The 12,078-nt window shown below is 48.2% G+C and overlaps 1 protein-coding gene across 1 annotated transcript in view; it reads left to right on the top strand.

Moving 5' to 3' along the window:
- GLDN (gliomedin) overlaps window positions 1-12,078 on the top strand; it is a 69,785-nt gene that overhangs the window by 38,253 nt on the left and 19,454 nt on the right. The window contains exons 2-4 of the mRNA XM_050797938.1: window positions 1,938-1,989; window positions 7,954-7,971; window positions 8,304-8,411. Of these exons, the coding sequence (XP_050653895.1) occupies window positions 1,938-1,989; window positions 7,954-7,971; window positions 8,304-8,411 (178 nt within the window). The remainder of the gene's footprint in view (window positions 1-1,937; window positions 1,990-7,953; window positions 7,972-8,303; window positions 8,412-12,078) is intronic.

The following is a 12,078-nucleotide window of genomic DNA, read 5'->3' on the forward strand; positions in this document are numbered from 1 at the left end:
AGATGCTATAGCCTACAGCACACCTCAGCTATGTGGTAGAGCCTATTACTCCTGGGCTACAAACCTATACAACATGTTACAGTACTGAATGCTGTAGGCAACTGTGACATAATGGTAAATATTTATGTATCTAAACATAGAAAAGGTACCCTAAAACAACAGTATAAAATATTTAAAGGCTGGGCGCGGTGGCTCAAGCCTGTAATCCCAGCACTTTGGGAGGCCGAGACCGGCGGATCACGAGGTCAGGAGATCGAGACCATCCTGGCTAACACGGTGAAACCCCGTCTCTACTAAAAAATACAAAAAACTAGCCGGGCGAGGTGGCAGGTGCCTGTAGTCCCAGCTACTCGGGAGGCTGAGGCAGGAGAATGGTGTAAACCCGGGAGGCGGAGCTTGCAGTGAGCCAAGATCGCGCCACTGCACTCCAGCCTGGGCGACAGAGCGAGACTCCATCTCAAAAAAAAAAAAAAAAAGATTTAAAATGGCTCACCTGTATAGGACACTTACCATAAGTGGAGCTACAGGACTGGGGTTGCTCTGGGTGAGTCAGTGAGTGAGTGGTGGGGGAATGTGGAGGCCCAGGAAATGGCTGTGTACCACTGCAGATTCTATAAACACTGTACACTTAGGCTACACCAAATTTATTTTAAAATATTTTTCTTTCTTCAACAAATTAACCTTAGCTTATTGTGACATGTTTACTTTATAAAATTTTAATTTCTGTTACCTTTTGACTCGTAATAACACTTAAAACACAAACACATTGTACAGATCTACAAAAACACTTTATATCCTTATTATGTAAGCTTTTTTTCTATTTTTTTTTTTTTTTTTTTTTTTTTTTTTTTTTTTTTTTTTTTTTTTTTTTTTTGAGACGGAGTCTTGCTCTGTCACCCAGGCTGGAGTGCAGTGGCCGGATCTCAGCTCACTGCAAGCTCCGCCTCCCGGGTTTACGCCGTTCTCCTGCCTCAGCCTCCCGAGTAGCTGGGACTACAGGCGCCCGCCACCTCGCCCGGCTAGTTTTTTTGTATTTTTTAGTAGAGACGGGGTTTCACCGTGTTAGCCGGGATCGTCTCTCGATCTCCTGGCCTCGTGATCCGCCCGTCTCGGCCTCCCAAAGTGCTGGGATTACAGGCTTGAGCCACCGCGCCCGGCCGCTTTTTTTCTATTTTTAAAATTTAAAATTTTTTTGTTTGTTTTGTTTTTTCACTTTTTAAGCTTTTTTGTTAAAAATGAAGACACAAACTCACACGTTAGCTGAGGCCCACACAGGGTCAGGATCATCAATATCACTGGGTTCCACCTCCACATCTTGTCCCACTGGAGGGTCTCCAGGGGCAATAACAGGCATGGGGCTGTCATCTCCTGTGAGAACAGTGCCTTCTGGAATACCTCCTGAAGACCTGCCTGAGGTTGTTTTACAGTTAACTTTTTTCTTCTAAGTAGAAGGAGCACACTCTAAAATAACAATACAAAATATGGTGAAGTCAAGATGTCAGCTGGAAACTTTTTAAAAAGATTTTGAAAAGTATAACATAGTAAATGCATAAAGCAGTAATAGTCACATGTTATCAAGTATTATGTACCATATGTAATTGTACGTGTTATGCTTTTTATAATCTGCAGTGTGGTAGCTTTGTTTATACCAGCATCACCACAAACACGAAGTCACGCATTGCACCAAGACATTATCCCGTGACTAGACAAATAAGGTTTTCAGCTCCATTGTAATCTTACGAAATCACCATTGTATACGATTCATTGTTGACTGCAACATCACTAGGTGGGATATCACTGCGTTTTGCTTGAAGTTCCACGAGTTCTCCTAAAGTTACTTGGTGACTTTTTATTATTGCTTTCTGCTCATCTGAATAAAGGGTGAGCCCAGGGCCTGCTGCCCACTGTCTGCTCTGATGACCCTCTCTCCCCTGCAGATTCGAGTGATGGTGGACCTGTGCAACAGCACCAAGGGCATCTGCCTCACAGGTAGGCCGGCCGCTGAGCAGAGCTGCTCACACGCGCCACCAAAGGCCCGTGGTAGAATGAACACCTAGGGACACTTTGTGTTATAAAAATACATGTTGGTTTACTTTTACCAGATGTTTTTAATGAGTTGAAAACCCATTGCAATATGATTATGAAAAATAATATTTTCAGTATTGCCATAGAAATATAGCCATGGAAAATAACTAGGACTTGGGTAATTAGAAACGTGTGGTACCTTGAACCAGAGCCATAGATGTTTTTCTTATTCCCATTAGTTTTTAAAAGGGGGGAAAAAGGAAGGGAAAAGACCTTGCTAATTGATACAGTTCTTTTATCAGAAGTACTTACTGGCCAGATTGGCCAGGTGTGGTGGCCCAAACTGTACGTTGTGGAGTGCTACAGCAGTCCCCTCTGACTGTAAAACATGACCATGAGACCGGAAGCCACCTGAAGCTTTTGCTGGATCTCTCAGTTGATGGTCCCAGTCTCTGGGGAGGCCGGGCTAGAGCTTCTCAGGTTTGAGAAACCCTGCACAGTTTGCATCATGTCGTAGGAAGCCTAGCCTTTTTCCACAGTACTTCCCCCACCTCCCTCTCGTTACCTGCCTTGTATTAGGAGTGCAATGTGAGTTGGCTGAGTGAATAAACCTGTGGGTATATGAGTGTGTGAACGGAGGTGAGATGGTAAGAAAGAAACTTCCCTCAGGAACCCCAAATCCAAGTCTGACTCTCGTTCACTTATTTTGGCCTCAGAGAGAAAAACTATAATCCTGTGGCTTCTTGGGAAATGCTAATTGAATAACTCAAGTTATATTCCGGCCCTCACTGAAAATTAAAGATCTTCAGAACAGCTTGGTCCTTTATTCTGAAACTCTTGTAGCTTAAGCATCTTTCTTCCATCTCTGGAAGTCCCTTTTCAGAGTTACATGCGACAGTAATGAGTGCTAGAGAAATGGATGGATGGAATTACAGGCACAAAAGCCTGTTGAGAGGCACAGGAAAAGCCTCTTCCTTTTTTATTTTTTTTAATAGTGATAGACCTGAGAGCCAGGCTGTACAGTGAATGCACGGGACGGAGCTATTGAGACCACTTAGGAGAGATTGGCAGGGAGTAGGGGATGACATCCGTGCTGGAAGTGGGTTGAGTAGGTTTTCTTTAGCACTTTGAAAAGCTTTTCAAAAGACAGCACCTTCTCCTTTCATGCCAGCTTGAAATTGGGCCTCCTTTTACACAGAAAGTTCTTCAATTAAAATTAGATGTGAAAAGTACAAGTTGCAAAGTGAGAGGATGCTTTGGGATAGACCATGAGGTCCGGATTGGGGGCAGGGTAGTGGGCAGGAGGCTGAGTGACAGGACCCAGGAATGAACTGGGTAGCTTCAGAGGGTGGACAGAGAGCACTGGTCTTGAGCCCTAAGAGGATGCCTGGCAGGAAGACGTGCCATAGCAGAACCTGGGCTTGGGGACTGGGAACAAGATTTATCGTTCCACTGGATTCATCTTTGAAAAAGCAGGTACTCATAACTTGAGGCTAGTCCAGCTGTGACCAGGTAACCTGGCTCCCATCCCTCTTCCTTGCCCAGCTGTTGCTGCTATGCTGCTATGGCAGTCAGGACAGATGCTATGTGATTTTATGCAACCTTTAACATCTCAGGTGGATTGTGAGGATAATCCCCTAGCTAGAGAAATTAGTTATTTTTGCTAGTACAGAGTTTGTCAAACAACACATGCTTTTCTGAATGCATCTTACTCTGGAGCCCAGATTTCCTTGGGAACCCAGAAGCATATCTTCTGGGAGAGCAGGTGTCTTGAAGAAGCCGTGTTATTGGGTTATTCTTCACTCACTGCATCCTCTTCATGTGTATCTGTTGGAAAACATCTAAATCATCACGTTACTGAACTGCATATTGGGGCAGAAGCACTACACATTCTCCTTGCAGCCAAGTGACCCTAACCCAATTATGATACGTGTCACTACTCTCTCATTCTGTACCTAGGCAAATATCAATCATGGATCAATGCTGCTGAGCACAGCCTCACAGCATTCTTTTCTGCTGTTCCAGAAAGCCAACGCTAATTGACTAGAACTGCACTTCTCTCTGCAGACTGATTTGTTTTTGGTGTTCATGGCCATCACAGGCCTCAAGTTTACATAACTAGGGGCATTGTGGGCCAATTTTATATTTCAAGGGAAAAAAAAATATCTAAGTGGCTCAGCTCTTATCAAGCATCCACCCAATTTTAATCAATTCTGGTTAGGAGTGTGGGATGGGTACAGTTAGCATGAGCTACATAATCTGTAGGGCCCAGTACAAAATGAAAATGCAGGGTTTCTTCTCCAAAAGAAGCAGGAAAAAGGCTTTCTTCTTTCTTCCACAGTCTTGACCTGTTTTGGTGTGAGTTTTTATCTGCTACCTAATGTCATACTCCGCGAAGCATGGAATACTTATAGGGCAAGTACAGACCCAGGGGTCTTGCCTTGTGACTCAGGCATGCAGGGCACCACTCAGCCCCACCTTTCCTGCACTTATACCCCAGCCCCTACCAGGGTGGAAGGTGGCAGAAGTTACTGATGGGGCAAGGAGTACAGAGAGTACAAAGAGTACATCATGGGGCAAGGGAGCAGGTGGCATGTCCTAGGAAGGTGGTGGGAGGTGAGACCCCACCAAGCCCTCTGTGCATACTTTATTGACCCGTTGGACTTCACTTACAAAACACAAATTCAAAGACAAGATCACTGGGAATTTCTAGATGGCGACCGCAGAGCATTAAGCCCACACCTGAAGCCTCCTTGTGAGGTGAAACCCTATGCACCTGCGTGGGTGGCAGGCCCCAGACACCAGCCTTGCATGCACTGTTAGCATGAACATGGATGTCTGCTCACATTCCTCGAGGATGTGCTATTCAAGAAAGGGAGAAGGGTCAGGAGCTGAGAAACAGTTTTCTAAACACCCAGTTGGCAAACATCATGACATTTGACATTATTTGACACATGTAGGAGCTCTTCCAGATGTCAGGCCCCTGGAGAGCTGGGCTGGTATTCTGAGAGGACAGGGGGCATCCTGCCATCACCATAGCTCCCTATGCCTCAGCACATTTTATGTCTGCCTGGACTGCTGAGCTCTCTGGGGCTGTCTTCCTTTCTCTTCTGAAATTCTCTCCTCATCTAGCTGTGGGGCATTAGACCTGCTGGATTTCCTCCTCCACGTGTCTTCTGACAGCTCTCTCTTTCCTGGTGCCTCTTCTCTCACTTGCCTCTCCCCAGGTGGGGTGTGGCCCTCCCGCTCTTCCATCCCCAATTCTAGCCCAGACTTTCTTCTCTTGCCTTAAGACTAGTAGCTCTGAACCTTTTTAGGGTCAAGAACCCCTCTAAGGATCTGCTGATGGTGACTGATTCTTTTCCCGGAAAATTTTCACACCACATCAGAGGGCCCATGTCCAGATGCATTCCAGTCGCCTATGATGCTTGGTAAAAATGCAGATTCTTGGGCCTCTAAATCTAAACTGAATTAGGAACCCCAGATGGGGCCTGGGTATCTGCATTTTAATAGGCATTGCAGGCAATTCTGTGGATTCATATGAGAAGAACTCTATCCACAGGGCGTCAGTGGAGCTCTTGCAGGACACCCTAATCTAATCACCATAGTTAAAGCCTTGGCCACGGCTAATATGTCCTGAATATACAGCTTCAGCCGGGAGCTCTCACCAACAGTACTAATGCATGGGCATGGTTATCAGACTGTCGTGGGAACTCTTGAAACCTACTGTGTACAGGCAAGTCTTGTGTCTTACAGTCAAATTATTCCTTCCACCAATCTCTGTATCCGAATTTGGCTCCCTCTGTCATCAGGAACGATGATTAATTGATTTCCTCTGACCTCTGTTAACTGGACACATCACCCCCTTCCCAGTACGTGTGCGCCATCTGGTGGTAAAGTCATGGAGACACAGGCTGTACTGAACCTAGAGGATGTGGTGCCGTCTTAGCCAGCCATTTTTGCCCTGAGTAGGGCTGTTATGTATTGAAAGCATATCCTCAAACACCTATTTATCCCAAGAGTCCCTACGCCAGTCAAAATAGCCTCTATCTATCTGTATTGCTGGCCCCCTGTTATCTGAAAGTCCTCCTCCTTTGTCTCCTACCCAATCAGATGTGGATTCTTGCTCATTCTGCTGAAATACCTCTTGAATGTCTAGCTTTCTCTACAATTCTACAGTCAGCTCATTTATACACAACCTTGTCACCGAGTTTAACTACAAAGATCCCCTAGGGTTTTTTTTTCTGCAATGCCCATCCTCCATGTCTCTCTTCCTGTGTCTGTGTCACTGTCTCTCTCGTCTTGTTGCACCTAGTTCTATCCGTCTTCCAGCTACAAAGAGGCTATCAAACCCACACTGCTTTCACAGCATCATCCCCCTGCCTAAGAACCTCCCATGGCTCCCTCCTGCCTCACAGATACCATCTACACCTCCCGGCTTGACATTCAAGTGCTTCTGCCACCCACCATACACAGGTCCTTCTTCAGCCTCATCTCTACACACTTGACCAGTCCTCTAACTTCCTCCCACCCTGAATCTTATGAGTCCCCACCTCTGTACCTGTACTCCTGGTGGCCCCTTCATGGAAATGTCAGACCTCATCTGCTGCCATCTTAAGCCCCATTTCTTCAATGTCATGGCTCCAGGATCATCATCTTGAGATGCCTTCTCAGACCACTGCATGCCCACACTTCCCCAGTACCCTTTGTCAGGGGTATGGGAGTGAACACTTCACTGTAGCTCTCTCATACTGCATTATGATTTCAAAGAGTCCATCTTCCCCACATAGACTGTGAACACAACAGATACAGGGACCAGGATTTCTTGGTGGAGTTTGATGCACGTAGTAACTGCTTAGTTAATGCTTGTTTTGTGAATGGTCACAGGCTTAGATTTATAGAAAGACCTCGCCATTCCAATATTGGTAATCATTATATGTGGTCTAAAGAGGTGGGTGGATCATGAGGTCAGGAGATCGAGACCATCCTGGCTAACACGGTGAAACTCTATCTCTACTAAAAATACAAAAAAAAAAAAAAAAATTAGCCGGGTGTGGTGGTGGGTGCCTATAGTCCCAGCTACTTGGAACGCTGAGGCAGAAGAATGGTGAGAACCCGGGAGGCGGAGCTTGCAGTGAGCCGAGATGGCGCCAGTGCACTCCAGCCTGGGCGACAGAGTGAGACTCCGTCTCCAAAAAAAAAAAAAAAAAAAAAAGGAATTCAACTGCTCATGTTACAACCTCATTAGCTTGTCTGAGTACTCAAATAGAATAGTTGACAATAAGACACCCCTATTTGTGGGAGCAAAATCAATTTGGATTCATCTGAACCCCTTAGATCCTTGGGTAATTACACGCTAAGGAAGGTATGTGTTACCTGATCTGGGCTCTCAATTTTCCTCAGGCTAGTTCATATAACAAAAGAGAAATCTAGCCAGACAGCTTTCACTCCCGACTCCCCCCAGTGGCTCAGATGAGACAAGCTAGCTAGATGAGAACACTTGGAGGCCTCCTGGGACAGGCAAATCTCAGCCCCACAATGACAGCACCATCATTTGCTAACCCCCTGTGCTAGGGCTGCATTCATGGCCACCAGTATTGTTACTGGCCCTCCGTTTATTAGGTTGACTGCTTGAGAGATGACTAATTTAGGAATCTACAGTGAGGACAGCTCAGAAGTTAATCTTGGTTCCTTGAAACAAGCAAATGTGGTTTGATTGGCAAATGGGTCTTTGTTGAATTGCTTTAAAGGAAGGGTCTTTTGGCCAAATATAATGAGTTCTAAATACAAGGTGTAGAATCCGTTGCTTAGGGTCAGTAGATAATTAGGAGATTTGAAGGTCGGGGGTGATCTTTGTTTTCTGGGTTCGATGCTGGTTTCTCTTTCTTCCACCCATGGTTTCTCATTTAAATTTTTTTTCTGTTGTAGGACCTCCTGGACCACCAGGTAAGAGCCCTTGGACTTTTCTAGTTTAAGGGGAGGCTGTGGGTGGCCAGACCCCTAGGATCTCTCTGATGGGACAGATGAGGGGAGGGCAAGAGCCTGGAGGCAGTCCTGCTGTGTGTCTCCTTCTTTGTGCCCCTCACCTGAGGCTCCTCCATCACCATTCCCCTACTTGGCACTGCTTTTGCCAGAGAAGGAAGGGAAGAAGTGGGAGAGGATGTGGAAAAGGTATTGATGCCTGCTCAGTTTCATCGGTAAAGGAAATTACAGTAACTTCAGTGAAGAATGTTTTTTGTTGTTGTTGTTAACGTCCCTGTTTCTGTGTTTTGATGCAGGACCTCCAGGAGCTGGCGGGTTGCCAGGACACAATGGATTGGATGGACAGCCCGGTCCTCAGGGCCCAAAAGGAGAAAAAGGAGCAAATGGAAAAAGAGGAAAAATGGGTATTTTTGGCAACTCTTCTAATTAATTTCCCTGTTGTTTATCTCCATGATTGCATTTGGGTTGACTAAAGCTGTGTGCAGCAGGGGTAAGGTGCTTCATCTCTGCACAGTGTAAGACCGGTTTAACTCTTACCTAGAAGCCATTGTGTTCTGGGATACCAAGGGTATACTTCTGGGTCCCACCTTGACAGATGTTTATTTCAAACTGGAGAAGCCGTCTCCTGGGAACTGACTCCCTTCTGCAGACGGGAGGTGGAAGGAGCAGGAGCCCACAGCCCTGGGAGGGGCACTCTGTGGGCCGTGTGACAGCTGGTGCTGGCACATGCTCTTTCGAGCCTCAGCTCCTGCCTTGCCCTCTATTGCCTCCGCCTGCCCAGCGAATCTGTGTTTGGTTGAAAATCAATGAATTGATGCTGGCCCCTGGTAAAGTTTTCTTGGCTAGAGGAATAGCTCAAACTGCTTGAGTGGAAAGGCAGCATCCCGGCGTCCCTGAGGCCGGCACTCAGGTCAAAGGGTCTCCTCTTCAGGGGCTACAGGATAACTACGAAGATATGGCTGGCATCTCGGAGGAGCTTCCTGTGCCCTGTTACAAGCAGGGCCGTGCCACCACTGGAGCAAAGACCCAGAAGCACCAAGGCATCAGATGTGCCCAGGGAGCAGTAAGAAGCAGGGGCTGGTGCAGGGCCTGGCAGGAGGCTGGGGCACAGAGGGGAAGATTCTGAAGGGCTCTGAGCCCCAGTCCTGGGATCCCCAGGGCAGATCCACCTGAAGAAAGCTAGCACATGGTGTGTTGGGAGCTCAAAGACCAGAGGGTAAAAAACGACTCAGGAGGCTCCTATGAAGGCCTGGCTCTCAGCCACCCGTCAAGGCCACTGCTGAGAGGGGAGGGAGGTTGTTTTCGGCCAGAGACTCCACTGCACCGTCTCATTTTCAACCTCTTGGCTCTGCTACCCAAACTCACTTGGACTTGCCCTGGACTAGAAGAAATGGTAGAAACTTCTTCCAGACAGCAATTACTCCTTTGGTCACCTCCACTCTTATTCTCATTAGCAATTGATGTAAGGGCCAGTGGAGAGGGAAAAATTGTCGAGCACCTCTGCCACTTGGCAGTGCCTACCTGCTTGTGTTCCAGAGGGCAGCTTCAGAGAAAATGGGCACACACCGTCCAAGCCAGCTCAGTTCTCAGAAGGCCAGCAATTACCATTGGAATTACCGAGCAGGAATGGATCGTTCATATAGGATAATAATTATAATTATACATGAGCATCGCTGTAGAATAATGATGCCTATTAGCTTATCCCAGGAAGACTCCAAAAATGTGATTCAGTCCTGAGGCCTCGGCAATGGGCATGATGAGGGCAGGCTCAGGGGCAGGAGGGCACCCTGCTAGAGCTGGGTGTGGGGCACGTAGGAAAGGGGTGGTTTTCAAAAAGGCTTGAGACAGATCCCTGGCCTTGAGGATGTGCTTTGCATGCAGTCTGCAGCCCAGGGAGTACAGAAAAGAAAAAGTGCATTCATTTATGGAGCACATATTTGTGTGGCAGGTACCATTCTAGATGCTGGAGATTCAGAAATAAGCTCCCCTCCTCCACCTTCATGAGGCTTACATTCTAGTTGGGAGAGATGGATAGTAAATAAGATAAACAAAATATACAGTCTGGTCCATGGTGATAAATGGTAAGGAGAAAAAATATCATAGAAAGGGGTAGGAAGTTTAAGTGGGGTTAGAGGCAGTACATTTAGATTGGGAGGCCAGTAAGACCTCCCTAAGAAGGAGCCTTTGAGCAAATACCAGGAGGAGGTAAAAGAGAGTCTCGGGTTTCTGGGGCAGAGGGCTCTGGGCAGAGCGTGTAAGTCACCAGGGTACCTGGACAGTTTGAGGATCAGCAAGGAGGCCAGGGAAGCTGGACAGAAGGGATGAGTGGCTAACCTAGTCTAGTTGAGATCAGAGAGGTAATCAGGCCAAACCAGGTCAGCCCTGGGCATTTCGAGAACTGTAGTTTGTACTCAGAGCAAAACAGGGAGGATGTGAAGTGGAACAGTGCTAGGCCTGACATATGGATGAGAGGCTGGCCCGACAGCTGTGCTGAGAGGCTATAGGAGGGAAGGGAAGAGGCTGGAGCAGAGGACAGCAGCAGAGAAGGGAGAAGGTGTTGGATCCTGTTTGTCACTGGAGGGTGACCCCAATCCTTGGTTTCTGGGAGATCTCATAGGAACTACAGCAAAGACCCCCTTCTTTACAGCAGTACCCCAGAGAGTAAGGCTTCTGGGGGTCGGCAGTGTTAGACCCTGAAGCCTCCACTCATACTGAGGGTGGAAGTTGAGTCCCCGAGGCCCCCACAAGGAGTCCATTGTCCCAGGCCAGGGGAAGTGGGAGACTAGCCACCAAAGGCTATCTGAAGAACCCAGCTCGATGGGGTCACTCACTTCATGGGCCAGCTCAGGCTGCAGAGCAAGAGCCACATTGTCCTGTTAACCCTGCTGAGGCCCCAAGGCTGCACTTTCCCTCCTCACCCACTCCTGAGCCCTGGGACAGATTCCCTTCCTACCCAGCATTTGCAGGAAACGGATAGGGAGGAGGGTCCAGAGGCAGCAGGGCCACTGAGGGGAACAGGGTTCCTTCTGAGGGCCATGAGAAGCCCCAGAGGGTTGTCAGGTGGGAGAGACTGATGGGATCAGATCTGCCTCTCTAAATGCCACTGTGGCTGCTGCGTGGAGAGCGCACTGGAACCGGCAGGCGAGTGAGCCAGCGTAGAGGCAGGGAGATGGCCTCCGTAGGCGGCGGACAGTGGGCAGGGGTGGAAAGACCCACAGGGGTAAGTGATATTTAGGAGTGAAGCCAGCAGTTCCCAGTGGACAGTAGATACAGGGAGTTAGGGGGTCAGGGAGGCACCAAGACTGACTCTGAGGTTGCTGTCATGCTCGACTGGATGGATGGATGAGCTGCTCGGGCCTGAGGCGGGCAGCCCCGCATTCAACTCAGATCTAAAGGAACAATTGTGGACTCCGCCTGGGATGTGCTGAGTTTCAGATGCCCTGAGGTGTCCAGGAGGAGGTGGGACGGTGGCCTTGGAAAACAGGTCTGTAGTCGGAGGAGGTCTGGGGTGAGAGATATATATCAGAGAGTCATCGAGGCACCTGGGCGTGTGGGCAGGGGGTGAGGTCACTTAGGGAGAGAGCCTGGCAGGAGAGGAGGGGCTGGGTTTCATCCCTGAGAAGCTCCAACCTCAAGTGACCAAGTAGAAGGGGACGAGTCAGCGAAGGGGACGAGTCAGCAAAGGAGACTGAGCAGGGGACTGAGCAGCAAGAGGAGCACCAGGAGAGGGTGGGGACATTCATCAACAAATACTTATTCAGCAGACGTCGAGTGCTGTTGGGGAACCACAAAAGACACAGACACTGTTCTGGAACTTTCCATCTTTGGTGGAGAGGCCAATATCCATAGTCGACAGTCACATCTACCTACCATCTCAACATGAGACGTGTGTTTGAAGGGAAGAACGAGGTGCTCCGAGGTACAGTGATAGAGAGAGGGAGGGCAGGGAGGTAACAGCTTTGGCCAGACATGAAGGGAGGGCCCGGCGCACACAGAGGGTGGGGTCACACAGTCAGGCGAGGTTGGAGTCTGGCCCCAGGCCTTTCCAGACCTTTGGATAAGCAGCCAGCT

Source organism: Macaca thibetana, chromosome 7 (assembly GCF_024542745.1).
Source record: "Macaca thibetana thibetana isolate TM-01 chromosome 7, ASM2454274v1, whole genome shotgun sequence".
Lineage (NCBI taxonomy): Eukaryota > Metazoa > Chordata > Mammalia > Primates > Cercopithecidae > Macaca > Macaca thibetana.